Here is a 13,877-nt window from a genome sequence, read left to right as displayed (position 1 = left end):
CGAAGATATCGATGACCCCTTACGATCAACAAACGAATGAGTAAATATACCCCTTCCTAACCCTTAGGGCGGTACACGCCCACGGAGTATAATAGGTCACTCGCCGTTAATTATACTATACTTCCTAGTAGCCTAGATAACAACTATACGGTTTTTATTATCTCATCTCTACGGACTAGTCCCCTATAAAGAGAGCCTAATAACTAGGGCCTAAGCGGAAAAGGTATATAGAGTATATATATTCCGCTCGTCTTTTAGTATTACGGTACCGGTTATAGATAAATTCCCTTACGCCTTTAATAAGCCCTAGGGGAGGTTAGGGTATATATAATAGCAATAGTCTATAAGGGATAGCTATAATAGGAGACGGTTAAAATATAGAAAATATTACGGTACTAGTAGAAAACGGCAGATTTGCGGCAGAGAACGGTAGAAAATGGTAGGCAGTTGTAGTCACGTGACTACAGGATTGTATAAAACTTTAAGCGGCGCTACTATTCTTCTCCTTTCCTTCCTCTAGCTTTGGATCTTCGTTGATAGACAATCTAACCGTACGGGCTTGCATGCGTCCTCCTTGCTATATACATGCCTTGATTGACTAAGTCGCTAACAGAAAACTACTAGTATAACGATAATTAATAATAGGGCCCAACTAGGATATAGTTAACCTTAGCTCTAAGTCTAGGTGAGTAAAGAAAAAAAGGATATTGTCGGAATGTATGTGTCAGAATATATGGACAGAGGGTACGCGACCGCGTACCCTCTGTCCATATATTCTGACACATACATTCCGACAGATATAGTAGTGACGACGGAGATCTAAGATCTAATAGAAGTCTAGATGTAGCTACTAAGTAGTCTTAGGGGGCCGTTAGCTACGTACGGAGATAGTAAAACCGGAGTTTTTTTAATCCTACTAAGATAGCTTATAGGGTTTTCCTTTTAATATGCTAGAGGTTTTTTCCTATATAATATATAATTTCCCCTAGGTACGGAGTAGTCTGCGTAGGTCTAGATATAATCTGTATTAGACGTTAACTAAAGATTAATATATAAATAATATGCTAGAATACGTTTAGAGTTCTTCTTTATATATTAGCTGCTATAGGCAGGTCCATAGTCTTTTATCTGTATTATTTAATAAGTGTTAACGCAGCGTATCTAGCAAGTGTGCTAGATACTCGCTTACCTTTTTGGTACAGTACGGACGCCCACCCTGCTAGTGTGTTTTTAAAATACGCGAGCCTCTTGCAAAATACACGGGCTGTGTTATTCTGCAAGGGTACTAGCAGGGCGTCGTCCCGTACGTGTTACCCCCTTGTATGTTCGGTTGGCCGGGTGGCGTAGAGCTTGCCGCTTTGCAATAAGTATAGCTCTATACTTATTCATCCACTCTACCAGCCTATCTATGATCTCACCAGTAAAGAATTAACTAAATATAGCGAACGGATTGTTTTAATCAAGCGTAGGAGGTAGATTTAGGGTGCCATGGTCGTCGAAATTGTTAATATGCAAAGGCTCAAAATCGGGCAGCTCCCCTGGCTTAGGAGATGGTTTTTAGCAACCTGGTTTGGTAGAACGTTGTATTGAGTCGGTTGGACAAGATCTATATCATTGGAAGTATGATTGGAAGGCATAGTTGATGGTAATTAATTGATCAAATCTATATAGGCTATACGCGTAGTTTTGATTCTGGTGTTCCGCACGGACCACCTGATTTGTGGACGTCAGCGGGTTAAGGGATAGCTTAATTAAAGGGTTATATATTTTAGGTGGTAATCAATTTTTATCCTTATGCTAATAAATTACTTACCAGTCTGGTCCTGACCTTCCCAAAAACCCCTCAAAAGCGCGATCCTTGCGTCAGGCTCGTGGCCCTATTCGCTTTACCTTATCGATAACCTAAATACTTCGTTTCAAGTCCCTCTCGTAGTCGAAAAGTTTCAGACCTGTGCAGTTAGAAGCAATAATGGCATCCACAGCACAGAACAGTCCTTTTATTAAACAGCTTGCTTCTAGCGGTAACTGAATTCGCCTGTCTCTTTATTAGAAGAATTGAAATGCTAACCTTTACGTGTTTGCAGACAAGCAAACCCGCGACAAGGCGCTTGACAGCCTTCGAACTTTTCTGAGCGGCCGCTCACGCATAGAAGAGATAGAATTGTTGAAGCTATGGAAGGGCCTCTTTTTTTGTGAGCGCAGGTATTTGTGGACAGATATAGACGTATAAGCTTATTTTGTACACAGGCATGTGGATGAGCGACAAACCTTTGATCCAACAACGGCTCGCTGTAGACCTCGCCGCCTTAGTTGATACACTGCACCCTGAGATCGTCTTACCGTTCTTAGATGCATTTTGGAAGACTATGGCTCGGGAATGGAATGGGATTGATGTGCTACGGTACTTTACCCTCCTAGTGTCTACTAATATACACTATACTGATTATGACGCGCAATCTAAGAATGGATAAATTTCTCTTCCTCGTTCGGCAATACCTGGCCGCTTCTTTTCGACAGTTCTCAAAGCAAGGATGGAGGGATACAAATTCGATAGAGCAGTACATGGATATTCTAGCGGAAACTCCTTTGAATCAAACAGATATGAAGATCCCGAATGGAATGCGCTATCATGTTTTGGATATCTATGTCGACGAGTTGGATAAGGTTGATGAGAAGCGGGAGGGCAAAATGCCATTGGAACAGCTGCTGGGGCCAGTACAAGCGCTAGAGAAAGGGAGCCCAATGAAGGTTGTAAGGACAAGGGCAAAAGAAGCTCTAGAGGATGAGCGATTAATGAATTGGAACAAGAATTTAAAAGAAGGGCCGTTAGAAAATGATAGAGGTGTTAGTTATGAAAGGGATGAGGGTGAGGATGATGATGAGTGGGGCGGAATTGAGGAATGATGGGTGGTATTGGTTGAGATCATTCAGCGAGGCGTTCTGGAGTCTTTCTCGTAGGACACGCAAAAAGCTTCCGACATCTCTAGATTCTATTGCGCTTCTGCTAGTATTACTAGAAGTCTTGCTGTGACTTTCATATAATCAAAGGGCTGTACCTTCATCTGTGAGAAATTCGCCGATACCTTGCAGAACACCCTGCTATATCACTTCCGATAAGTCGTAGCAACGTTTTTTCAAGGCCATGGAGGATCTTCCAGCCTGCGAAAGCAAGCCACAAACTTATGCCCCCCATTTCTCTCCACCTTCTTCCCCTCCTCCGTCTCAGTCCTCATCACCTGCACACATACATCATTCTCCTGCTCCTCTTCCCGAACCCTTTCAAAGCTCGGATGAGCCACAAAATGCTCGACTATCCAGTTGTGGAGATCTTCGACGTCCGTAATCGTATACACGACCCCTCCAGGCCTCAAGACATAGGCATACTCAGAGTTAAGCGTTGTAGAGACAATCCGGGCTTTGTGTTTCCGGGTCTTGAAATGCGGATCTGGAAAGCAAAGGAAAATTTTGGAGAGCTGACCCTTTGTGAAGAAGTTTGGGAGGAACTTCATAGTGTTGGCCCGCAGACATGCCACATTCTGATACTCGCCTCTGCTCATATTCTGGTTTCGCATTGCCCGAATCTTCTCTTGCACGAACTCTGTGACTGATGTTCTAATCTCCATACCTAGTCGTGAAAAATTGAATGAATTAGAAATTGAACTTTGCACGTTTCGAGAGAGTCCAGATCGTAAGAACCGAATATATCATGCGAATAGACCATCACCTACCAACCAAGAGCGTTTTAGGAAACCGTGGAGCAAGAGCAAATAGAAGACCTCCAAACCCGCATCCAATATCAGCTATTTCGACAGCTTTCAGGAGTTTTTGGACAGCCGGAGTGTCCTCTTGCAGCAGACTAGTTGCTTCCTCGCTCTTTTCATCTTTAGCGACAAAAGCCGGATAGTGCGATGCCCAGTCCATGTGTGCAGGGATTGTAGGGCTAGAATATATTAGATAGAGAGATCTCAGTATAAGGTATATTATCATACTATGTCAAGGAGTGATCTGAGAATGGGTTTGCATGAGCACGTTGCCGGTAGAATTTTTTCTTTGGCAGAGCTGATTTTTGCTGTTCTTTGCTCAAAGATTTTCGGTACTCTTCACGCTTCTGTTTTTTGTTGGCTTCACCGGGCATTTTGAAGTACTGCTATTACTTGGCTTGGTGTTGTCGTGAGAAGGTGGAGGTGGATTGCGATGTTGGTGGAGTCTTGGAAACGGCATGAACTCAAGCTTCGAAGATTCATTCACAACTCATTACTAAATCTCAACAAAGCGTTCTCGGGGTTTATTGGAGAGATTATAGCTCCGTATGCATTCGGAATCAGAGGTTCTCTTTACAAACTATAAAACAAATGCACCAGCGGCGCCTGCACGCTGCAAGACACCTCCAAAAGGTACCAAAATGAATATTGTTCCTCCATAGCTACGAAGCACTGAGCCACTTAACCAAAATGCAGCATTTCACGCATATCTTCGTGACACATGCAACCGCCCGTCGTTTCTCATAATCATCGAAATTCAATTGCGCCTTGACACCCAAAATCCGGAACGTGCTGCAACTCAAGTTGCTGAAACCTGGGGAATTGTTAGTCTTGAGGACACGAGAGAATATCACGAAGAAACTTACTTCTCACTCTTAGCGTGGAAGTAGATCCCGCTAATCTTTCCAGAAACCTGATTGAAGCAAATGTAATAAAACCCTTCGAAACTAGCCCCATTGATTGTCCGGACTCGGTGATCCGGAACAAGGAAGTACTCTTTCCATCGCATAAAGATATTCTCTCTCTGCGCAAAGTTCTTATAGCTGAAATCTTGTCGTTTTGCTTGCTTTGCCAGAGGTCGCCATGGCTGGAACCGTGCCCAGTGTTGCATATCCACCTTCTCGTTGGACCCCCATTCAGGATGTTTTGTGACAAAAGTGTACTTTGTTCCAATTATCTCGCCTTCAAAATACGTGGTAAGACTGGGGTGGTCCTCCGTTAGACCTGTAAGAAGCGTTAAGCATGCGCCGGACCAGTCAATTTCGTGGACGTGTCGCGCATACCTTGAATGCGCAGATATCCGCATAGGAACGATTCTTTCATATCTACATGTTTAATTTCGACTTGGACATCATAGACTTGGCGGTCTGACTGCTGAGTGCCGTGAAACTTGCTACTGGGTCTTAGAAACGACGATGTTGAGTTTGGTAGAAACTGAGTGCGCCGGTTAGCAACACGGGAGCCTGAACAACAGCCTAACTGCAACGATGATACTGACTCTGCTACTCGGGAATGGTGAAGCTAACAATCCTGGGTGATACCAAAACGCATTCGTTGGGGATGTTGCAGACACTGGCGAAATCTGCGATGCCCGTTGATCGCATTCCGCCGGCTCCTCGACGGCACTCATGGGACTTGGTGTATCTCTTATCGGGCCGTCCTCTTCTGCTTCGGAACGCTTGTTGCGCGATTCTGGGGTGGACGACGCATCCGAGGAGTTGTCCCCATCCGCTGGCGGAGTAGGTTGTTGCGACGGCGCAGGGTAGGAGAGATTAGCGATGGGATCCGAGTGAACAAGTTCATTTGAAGCATCGCTCCGAGGTAAATAGATGCGCGTCTCTTCGGGCGGACAGGTTGTGCGGCCGGAGGGATGGCTCTCATGCTCTGCGGGCGGCGAGAGCATGAGAGCATCGTCACTGCTCGGGGTGGGCATGGCACGTTAGAGTCGGATGGATCAGGACCAGGGGGACAAGCCTGACATGGGACGAGCGGAAGTCACTCAAATAAACGGGCGATTGACGCAGGCAAGACAGATGCAGACACTTAGAAGTGCGCGCAAAGGGCAAAGCTGTCCATGATGCGACTTTTGCAGACCTGGAGGGTTTTGGGTCTGGAAGGGTAGGATTTAGGGCTTGCAGCTCACGCGGGGAAGCACTAGATTCGACGCACGAAACGCCATCTCCTCTCACGTGCAGAGAACAAGCAATGGCATTTCTGACGTCCACCGGTCAATATTGCGCTTTGTTTGACGACGGCGAGCGCCACTGCCAGCCGTGCCATCATCGTCGACCACCCTGCATCAATACAATGCTGGCAATGGGGGAAGGCCAATCCGAACCTGCCAATCATGTGACTTGCGTAAACCTACTTTGAAGCATGCGCCTTGGCAACTCAACCGACCACGCGGCCATCTTACATTTTGGTATATCCTACTCTGCTCGTTAGGAGTTGCTAGGTGTCGACATAAAGTGACATTGACCGACCCGAACGAACGCGGCTAGACTTCAACCTGCTTTTCCCCACAAACGCGCTGACCAACGAAAGCTCTGCTCCGCACTTCAACCGTGAAATAATTTGCTGGCAGCGAAAAAAAGGAATGCGCCAAAACGCCAGCCGGAGATGCAAGAGCAAGTCTAAATAGGCTTGATCTGCACGTGACTGTGTATCAGCAACGCCTTTACAGGTTGGAATTACGCGAATGCAGTAGGCAATCTTCTCACCTTGAAGTGTAGAGATATCAACGAGAAGACTAGCGCCTTGAGATCCTGCACAAGGTAATAGAAGACACGAAGGCCTTCGGGATCCTGAGATTCTGTCACATCGACGAGAGAACCGATTTTGGCTGTCTATTGGAGAACCGCGTTAGCCCTGTCGAATATACTCGTGGGAGGCAAATCTTTGGCTGCAAAATACCTCAAAAGATATATGCTCATTGCCAAGTCGGATCTCGAGCTCTTGCCGGCCATCTTTATTCTTCTGTGGCCACTTCGTATCGTCCTCCCTAGAGCACTGCTTAGTAAATTTACAAAAATAGGGAGATGACTAGATTGTACTTCATGATTTCGCTCTCTTTGATGATTCGCTTGATCTCCGCAATCATGAGAGAGCTCACGCACACTAAAGATTACATAAATCAGTAAAATGGCTTGAATCTTAGAGAGCAAGGGACCTACTCTCTTTACGGATTAGCGAGTCGTTGCGGTAGTTGGAGTTGTTGGCATATCTGGCTGAAGCACTACGCCCGTCGCCGAGAGCTCGAAAGTCGAATTCTGGTAGTTTTGTTAGGCACTAATCTGTAAAGCGGCGCAAGTGACATACCTAGAAACTCATGCCCAAATCGTCCGGAGTGACCAGAGCTGTATCCCAAGGTTTTAGTAGAGGGCATGTGGCGCATCGTAAATTTATACTGACTAATATCGTACATAGAAAGGCTCACTTGAAGCTGCCATAACAGTTGAGTGTCGATGGAAGATTCAAGCGTAGATGATATTGTTGAGGTATTCGGGGAGGATCTAGGTTTGCAGCCTACGGTGTTGGTGGTTGGATTTACGATTCAATGGTTGTCTGCGGGCGGTCAGTAGCCGAAATGCCAAGACCATTTTCTCACAGAACACCTGGTGTTGGTGTTGGTTCACCCAAGGGGTGCTTCCAGCGATTCTGCACAGCTACTACTCTCCCTCAATCGGCCGAATATCTCCCTATAACCTCCTTGAAGCCCCAGCATTTCTGCCATCAGTTCGACCATTTAACGGCCTACTCTGGATTTCACGGGCATATAAACGCGCAACATCCCACTCGCACTGGACTACCAAGGGAATTGACGGCTGACGGCCGACGCGGGAGGCCAAAGCCACTGGCCGGATTGAAACCTTCAAAAGTTTTTGGGACGCCACTCTCATTCGCTCACCATGGCGACATTTCTAGAAAATGCGTACAGCCTGGTAGGGAAATATGGTCTGTGGCTGTGGAAGACCGAATGCTCATAGTGGAATAGGTGCATCAGGACAATGCGGCGGACGTACCCTCCCAGAACGAGCTCAAGCAAGCTCTAGAGAAAGGAACGGATGAGTCAAAAATCGAAACCATGAAACGAATCCTTACAATCATGCTTAACGGAGACTCAATGCCAGGCCTCTTAATGCATATCATACGGTTCGTCATGCCTTCAAAGTCGAAACAGCTCAAAAAGTTGCTATACATTTATTACGAAGTTTGCCCGAAGCTAGATGCTCAGGGAAAGCTCAGGCAGGAGTGGATATTGGTTTGGTAAGTTAAACTCTAGGGAGGTGCTGAAGAGCAAGGGCTAATGCTAGGAAGCAATGGAATCCGTTTTGACTTGCAGCACCCGAACGAATATATCAGAGGAAACACACTCCGCTTTCTGTGCAAATTGAGGGAAGCAGAACTCGTCGAGCCGCTTTTACAACCCGCTCGACAATGTCTTGAGCATAGGTAAACATCCCCGGATTTGAGGTGCAAGGCAAGGCTCATCATGGACAGGCATGCGTATGTTAGGAAAAATGCGGTGTTCGCTATCGCATCCATATACCAGCATCTCGAACAATTGATACCAGATGCGCCAGAACTTCTCATGAACTTCTTAGAAGAAGAGAACGGTACGCTTCTATTAGTATATAGCATAGCAACTCTGATATGTGTTGCTAATGAGCATGATTTTAGATCACACTTGTAAGAGAAATGCATTTGCGGCTCTGGTCAGTCTTTCGATTTCGCACATCATCGCCTCAGTGCTCACGTTATTCGTTATAGGCTTCCATCAGTCATGAGAAGGCGCTCGAGTATCTCTCTTCGGCTTTTGATGGAATTCCGAATGCGGACGAATTATTACAACTTGCAGAACTAGAATTTATCCGCAAAGACGCCATAGCGAATACACAAAATAAGGTTGAAATACTTACAAACCCCTAATGTCCGACAAATATACTGATAGCTATATACAGGCACGGTATCTCCGTCTGATCTTCGACCTTTTGGGTAAGGCTCCATTTAGTCGATTTTAAGGCTTTCAGGATGCTAAAATTGTGTAGAATCTTCACAATCTACCGTGATCTACGAGGCAGCTTCATCTCTCACTACCCTGTAAGCCCCTTGTACCTTCTCCAGCCATATCATTATACCACAAATATTGACTGAATTTAATAGGACCAATAACCCGGTTGCAGTCAAAGCTGCTGCTTCAAAATTCATTGAGCTAGCCATCAAGGAGCCGGATAACAATGTCAAGCTGATAGTTCTGGAAAAAGTTGACCAGTTAAGACAGAAGAATGATGCTGTCTTGGATGACTTGACCATGGAAATCCTTCGCGTCCTATCAAGTCCAGATTTGGACGTCCGGAGAAAAGCGCTCAATCTCGCCCTTGAGATGGTGACGAGCAGGAATGTTGAGGAGGTCGTCCTGCTCTTGAAAAAAGAGCTATCTAAAACAGTGGATGAGCAATATGAAAAGGTAGGGAATGGCCAATTTACGGAAATTTTAATCGATCTAATCGAGTTTTAGAATACCGAGTATCGGTCTCTTTTGATCTCATCCATCCACCAATCCGCAATTAAATTCCCCGAAGTCGCGGCAAGCGTAGTAGGATCACTCATGGACTTCATCTCAGATTTCAACAATGCTTCTGCTGTGGACGTTATTAGCTTTGTGAAAGAGGTTGTTGAGAGGTTCCCCAATCTTAGGCGATCTATCGTTGAACGGCTCGTATCTACCCTTAGCGAAGTAAGGGCTGGCAAAGTGTATAGAGGCGTCTTATGGATTCTAGGAGAATACTCGTGAGTAGTATGCCTTCTTAGATTGGCGAGTAATTGCTAACAAATCAGTCTCGAGGCGAGCGATATCAGAGAAACGTGGAAGCAAATCCGCTCAAGTCTCGGAGAAATCCCAATCCTTGCTTCGGAGCAGCGGCTGTTAGAAGACGTCAACGATGGAGAAAAAGATCCCGCAGGACAAGTCAATGGCCATGCCAAGCCTTCCGCCCCGACAGGATCTCGAAAAGTGCTTGCAGATGGGTATGAACATTGTTCAAAACCTAGTTTCACATGGCTAACCTGTCCTAAAGCACATATGCCACGGAAAGCGCGTTAACCTCATCTGCTGCTGCAAAAGCCAAACTGGAAGCAGTCAAAGCAGCGCAGAAGCCTCCATTGCGGCAGTTGATCCTAGATGGAGACTTTTTCCTCGCCACTGTCCTCGCTAGTACACTCACGAAACTTGTCATGAGGCATTCGGAAATATCCAAAGACACCGCCCGCACCAACGCGTTGCGTGCCGAGGCCATGGTATGTTAGTATTGTTGATGACACTGAGCTTTACTAACTCTCCCAGCTCATAATGATCTCGATAATCCGAGTTGGCCAGTCGAATTTTGTCAAGCAACCCATCGATGAGGATTCAGTAGATCGGATCATGTCGTGTGTACGGTCTCTTTCCGAGTTTGGTCAAAGACATGAACTAGAGGCCGTATTCTTAGAAGATACGAAAAAGTCTTTCCGCACAATGGTCCAAACCGAAGAGAAGAAACGCGCGGCGAAGGAAGCTGTTGAGAAGGCAAAGTCCGCTGTTCAGATCGATGATGTCGTTGCAATTAGACAATTGAAGAAAAAGGAGGTTGATGGAGCTGATGAGATCGAGCTCGATCTGGAGAAAGCAACGGGCGGAGACACAGCCACCGAAGACCTCACTTCGAAACTGAGCAGAGTCGTCCAACTTACCGGATTCTCCGATTCAGTTTATGCGGAAGCTTACGTCAAAGTCCATCAGTTTGACATTGTCCTAGATGTTCTCCTCGTCAATCAAACGACAGAAACACTCCAAAACCTTTCTGTGGAATTTGCCACACTTGGAGATCTTAAAGTGGTTGAGCGTCCAATAACGCAGAATTTAGGCCCACATGACTTTTTAAATGTGCAAGCTACCATCAAAGTTTCCTCGACTGATACCGGTGTCATATTCGGCAACGTGATTTACGACCAAGAAAAGGGAGTAGAGAGCAACGTAGTGATTCTGAATGATGTCCACGTGGATATCATGGATTACATTCAACCTGCTCACTGCTCAGAGACGCAGTTCCGAACCATGTGGACCGAGTTCGAATGGGAAAACAAGGTTAATATCAATTCGAAAGCCAAGTCGTTAAGGGAGTTCCTGAAGCAGCTTATGGCGTGTACGAATATGAGCTGTCTTACACCAGAGGCGTCCATGAAGGGTGATTGCCAGTTCTTGAGCGCGAACCTATACGCTCGTAGTGTTTTCGGTAAGTGTAATCAGCTGGAATTGTACTTTTGCGGTTGCTAACTTGCACTTAGGTGAGGATGCTCTGGCCAACCTGAGTATTGAAAAGGAGGGAGATGATGGACCGATCACCGGTTTTGTGCGAATTCGAAGTCGATCTCAGGGCCTAGCTCTCAGTCTAGGGTCGTTGAAAGGACTCAACAAGGTCGGCGGATCAGTATGAGGAGGCTTACTTTAGCATTTCGCTACGGCCAGGAGCTTGCCGCAAGGTCGTTCGTCAAGCCCTTCATGAAAAAAGGTCTTAATGTTTATAGAGCCAGATGATGAGTTACGTTTGAGATGTGTAGTAGTGCAAGGCCTTGCACAGGTCTGAATGGCTGTTCTTTTGTGCAAGCATAGCGGAGGATGGACACAACAAGTACCATGGAGGGGAGATTTGAACTTTAGGAATTGAGCCAACGCTAAAACCAAGAATTTCACAAACTTCGAAAGTAAAGATGCCCGATTTGTAGTTCTGGAGCAGGCAAACGTGGTGGCTACAATGGGCCTTTAGATGAGATTCGAATGCGGGTAATTGAAGTCAATAAGCACCCCGCGTACCCAAAGCAATTAGGGGGTTACATGCTGCATGTTAGGTTCCCTCGCGGACTACATCTCAGCTGGTATATACGGAGTGGACGTGTTGCTCTCTTTGTGACGCGAGCTCCGAAACATCCGCCTAGTGGCAGCTTCGTGCTGACCATAACGACGCTTCGAAGTACTACTGCTCGTGCTCCTCCACCCAACAATGCATATTACTTCGATGCTGCCACCATGACGACGGTACCCGTCAATGATGATGATCCCTTCAAAGACCCATCTCTTCCAAACTCGCAAGCGCAGCAGCAGGCCCAGCCCGACATTCCTCCTGGGTCGACTCTTGCCATCGGGAGAAATGCATCGCTAACATTGGGCACCGATTCCTTAATTGTTCTCGGTAAGTCAAAGCGTGTGAAGCCATATCAGGGCCTGACAGGGAAGTATAGATGAAGGCTTTGCCGTTAGCAGAGATGCTTCCAATTGCTGTGGTCTAATTCCTACCAGTGAGCTACCTCGCTGTATACTTCAGTAACCATGCGCCCTGGCGAATATTGACCGCTCCGTAGAGAACAAAACCACGCGCGCGATACCCTTCTTTAACATTCTTTGGGCAGAGCTGGTAGAATGGGACATTACAATTCGCTATGCGCAGACAGTATCAAAGGATACCGTTCGGGTCGCCTACATCAATTATACAATGGAAAAGACGGACCGCGCATTCATTGAAGCATGGGTTGAGAAGCTACTTGATCGCGCGTATGGAGCATCACAGCGGCAGAAACGCATCAAGGTGCTCGTAAATCCTTTCGGTGGTAAAGGCACAGCGCAAAAACTGTACGTCCGGGACATTGAACCTATCTTCGCGGCTGCGCGATGCGAAGTCGACGTCGAGCGAACAAAATATAGGGGGCATGCTGTTGAATTAGTAGAGAACCTTGAAACCGACTCCTTCGACGTGATCGCGTGCTGCTCTGGCGATGGCGTGGCCCATGAAGTGTTCAATGGGCTGGCTAAGAAGAAAGACGCCGCGCGAGCCCTCACTCAAACTGCTGTTGTCCAACTCCCCTGTGGCTCAGGGAATGCAATGAGTTTGAACCTCAATGGCACCGACAGCCCAAGCCTTGCTGCTCTCGCTGTCGTCAAAGGCCTACGGACACCCCTCGATCTTATATCCATCACTCAGGGGGACAAGCGCACCATCTCCTTCCTCTCCCAAAGCGTGGGCATCGTCGCCGAAAGCGACCTCGGGACGGAGCACCTCCGCTGGCTAGGCAGCGCGCGCTTTACGTACGGCTTCCTAGTCCGTCTGATAGGAAAAATGCTATATCCCGCCGACATAGCACTGCATCTCGAAATCGACAACAAGCCCGGGATTCGTGAAGCCTACAGCCATGAGACATCGCAGGCGCCACCCACACATGACTCGCGGGCCATCCCTCCACCCACAGCTGGACTCCCCTCGCTGAAGTACGGCACTATCAACGATGCGCTGCCAGAGTCCTGGACGCTGGTCCCGCACGACAAGCTCGGCAACTTCTACGCGGGAAATATGGCTTACATGTCACCTGACGCGAACTTCTTCCCTGCGTCCTTGCCTTCGGATGGCTGCCTCGACCTCATCCGCATCGCAGGCGACATCCCCCGCCTCACGGCCGTCAGGTCGCTGCTTGCGATTGAGAAGGGCACTTTTTTCGACATGCCGCATGTCGATTATGCGAAAGTCTCGGCGTACCGGATTATCCCCCGCAACCAGGCGCACGGCTATATCAGCATTGACGGCGAGAGAGTGCCGTTCGCGCCGTTCCAGGCCGAGGTACATAGAGGACTGGGGACGGTGCTGAGTCGTAGTGGGCACTTGTATGAGGCGAAGGGCGTCTGTTGATTTGTTTTATTCTAGCGGCTTGAGGATAAAGGTCTTTTTGGAGGGGTCCCTGACAAGGCACGTTGGCCTCGCAGGGTAAGACCGCGGGTTTTCTGGATACTTTTCTTCCATTGGCATCCAGAATCGGATTATTCGTGCATTTGGGAGTGAGGGAGCCCAGGCTTATTGCTTCCGTTCTATTTTTTCCAAAGGAGGACATCTTCGCTTTTGTAGATCAAAATACCCTTCAAAGACACGTTAAGCCATTCTCTTCTACACCAACCGCGTATTCTCTACATGTGTGTGTACACCGAACGCGGGAATATTTCGCTAGGCAACAAAGGCCATGGGTATATATATTGAAGCGAACCACCGTCCTCTCAGCTGAATGGCGCAGTGGAAGCGCAGTAAGTGACATCCAACCTCT

At 47.2% G+C, this 13,877-nt stretch overlaps 6 protein-coding genes across 6 annotated transcripts; 3 read left to right on the top strand and 3 right to left on the bottom strand.

Moving 5' to 3' along the window:
* The first annotated feature begins 1,822 nt into the window (after positions 1 to 1,822).
* On the top strand, positions 1,823 to 3,356 carry K441DRAFT_605752 (uncharacterized protein). Its single transcript, XM_067645380.1, has 4 exons — positions 1,823 to 2,021; positions 2,085 to 2,192; positions 2,248 to 2,401; positions 2,463 to 3,356. The coding sequence occupies exons 1-4, from the start codon at positions 1,970 to 1,972 to the stop codon at positions 2,902 to 2,904; spliced, it is 756 nt and encodes a 251-aa protein (XP_067507225.1). The 5' UTR covers positions 1,823 to 1,969; the 3' UTR covers positions 2,905 to 3,356.
* Positions 3,135 to 4,135, bottom strand: K441DRAFT_546702 (uncharacterized protein; the record flags this gene model as incomplete). Its single annotated transcript, XM_067642878.1, has 3 exons — positions 3,135 to 3,625; positions 3,729 to 3,940; positions 3,990 to 4,135. 3 exons carry the CDS (start codon positions 4,133 to 4,135, stop codon positions 3,135 to 3,137), a joined length of 849 nt encoding a protein of 282 aa, XP_067507224.1.
* Positions 4,136 to 4,271: 136 nt separating this feature from the next.
* K441DRAFT_655641 (uncharacterized protein) lies at positions 4,272 to 5,877 on the bottom strand. Its single transcript, XM_067647890.1, has 4 exons — positions 5,260 to 5,877; positions 5,045 to 5,195; positions 4,628 to 4,985; positions 4,272 to 4,575 (listed from the first exon to the last, which is right to left on the bottom strand). The coding sequence occupies exons 1-4, from the start codon at positions 5,692 to 5,694 to the stop codon at positions 4,509 to 4,511; spliced, it is 1,011 nt and encodes a 336-aa protein (XP_067507223.1). The 5' UTR covers positions 5,695 to 5,877; the 3' UTR covers positions 4,272 to 4,508.
* Positions 5,878 to 6,103: 226 nt separating this feature from the next.
* On the bottom strand, positions 6,104 to 7,236 carry K441DRAFT_655640 (mago nashi domain-containing protein). The gene is made up of 8 exons (XM_067647889.1): positions 7,173 to 7,236; positions 7,080 to 7,117; positions 6,935 to 7,030; positions 6,815 to 6,878; positions 6,675 to 6,762; positions 6,482 to 6,607; positions 6,245 to 6,409; positions 6,104 to 6,190 (listed from the first exon to the last, which is right to left on the bottom strand). The coding sequence occupies exons 1-7, from the start codon at positions 7,208 to 7,210 to the stop codon at positions 6,395 to 6,397; spliced, it is 465 nt and encodes a 154-aa protein (XP_067507222.1). The 5' UTR covers positions 7,211 to 7,236; the 3' UTR covers positions 6,104 to 6,190; positions 6,245 to 6,394.
* A 174-nt stretch (positions 7,237 to 7,410) lies between these two features.
* On the top strand, positions 7,411 to 11,638 carry K441DRAFT_655638 (Coatomer, beta subunit). Its single transcript, XM_067647888.1, has 14 exons — positions 7,411 to 7,702; positions 7,756 to 8,027; positions 8,079 to 8,213; positions 8,262 to 8,377; positions 8,442 to 8,476; positions 8,532 to 8,666; positions 8,723 to 8,756; positions 8,810 to 8,861; positions 8,925 to 9,228; positions 9,280 to 9,551; positions 9,600 to 9,788; positions 9,839 to 10,058; positions 10,105 to 11,032; positions 11,085 to 11,638. The coding sequence occupies exons 1-14, from the start codon at positions 7,670 to 7,672 to the stop codon at positions 11,231 to 11,233; spliced, it is 2,874 nt and encodes a 957-aa protein (XP_067507221.1). The 5' UTR covers positions 7,411 to 7,669; the 3' UTR covers positions 11,234 to 11,638.
* Positions 11,639 to 11,823: 185 nt separating this feature from the next.
* On the top strand, positions 11,824 to 13,471 carry K441DRAFT_547677 (sphingoid long chain base kinase 4; the record flags this gene model as incomplete). Its single annotated transcript, XM_067642924.1, has 3 exons — positions 11,824 to 11,986; positions 12,036 to 12,092; positions 12,156 to 13,471. 3 exons carry the CDS (start codon positions 11,824 to 11,826, stop codon positions 13,469 to 13,471), a joined length of 1,536 nt encoding a protein of 511 aa, XP_067507220.1.
* Positions 13,472 to 13,877: the final 406 nt, after the last annotated feature.

The sequence above is a fragment of the Cenococcum geophilum genome (assembly GCF_001692895.1).
Source record: "Cenococcum geophilum 1.58 unplaced genomic scaffold K441scaffold_9, whole genome shotgun sequence".
NCBI classification, from domain to species: Eukaryota; Fungi; Ascomycota; class Dothideomycetes; order Gloniales; family Gloniaceae; genus Cenococcum; species Cenococcum geophilum.
The sequence above is the reverse complement of the archived record's forward strand: the minus strand, read 5'-3'. Positions and strand labels throughout refer to the sequence as shown.

What these genes read in the sequence shown, in the direction of transcription:
- K441DRAFT_605752 (XM_067645380.1), top strand. Translation starts at nt 1,970, where the DNA reads ATGGCATCCACAGCACAGAACAGTCCTTTTATTAAACAGCTTGCTTCT. An exon ending in TAAACAGCTTGCTTCTAGCG is followed by an intron (nt 2,022 to 2,084) that starts GTAACTGAATTC and finishes ACGTGTTTGCAG; the next exon opens with ACAAGCAAACCCGCGACAAG. An exon ending in AATGGGATTGATGTGCTACG is followed by an intron (nt 2,402 to 2,462) that starts GTACTTTACCCT and finishes GCGCAATCTAAG; the next exon opens with AATGGATAAATTTCTCTTCC.
- K441DRAFT_655641 (XM_067647890.1), bottom strand. Translation starts at nt 5,694, where the DNA reads ATGCCCACCCCGAGCAGTGACGATGCTCTCATGCTCTCGCCGCCCGCA. An exon ending in CACCATTCCCGAGTAGCAGA is followed by an intron (nt 5,196 to 5,259) that starts GTCAGTATCATC and finishes CGGCGCACTCAG; the next exon opens with TTTCTACCAAACTCAACATC. An exon ending in CGGATATCTGCGCATTCAAG is followed by an intron (nt 4,986 to 5,044) that starts GTATGCGCGACA and finishes CGCTTCTTACAG; the next exon opens with GTCTAACGGAGGACCACCCC.
- K441DRAFT_655640 (XM_067647889.1), bottom strand. Translation starts at nt 7,210, where the DNA reads ATGGCAGCTTCAAGTGAGCCTTTCTATGTACGATATTA. An exon ending in CTCGCTAATCCGTAAAGAGA is followed by an intron (nt 6,879 to 6,934) that starts GTAGGTCCCTTG and finishes TGTAATCTTTAG; the next exon opens with TGTGCGTGAGCTCTCTCATG. An exon ending in ATGAGCATATATCTTTTGAG is followed by an intron (nt 6,608 to 6,674) that starts GTATTTTGCAGC and finishes GTTCTCCAATAG; the next exon opens with ACAGCCAAAATCGGTTCTCT.
- K441DRAFT_655638 (XM_067647888.1), top strand. Translation starts at nt 7,670, where the DNA reads ATGGCGACATTTCTAGAAAATGCGTACAGCCTG. An exon ending in CAGGAGTGGATATTGGTTTG is followed by an intron (nt 8,028 to 8,078) that starts GTAAGTTAAACT and finishes AATGCTAGGAAG; the next exon opens with CAATGGAATCCGTTTTGACT. An exon ending in TCTGATCTTCGACCTTTTGG is followed by an intron (nt 8,757 to 8,809) that starts GTAAGGCTCCAT and finishes AAAATTGTGTAG; the next exon opens with AATCTTCACAATCTACCGTG.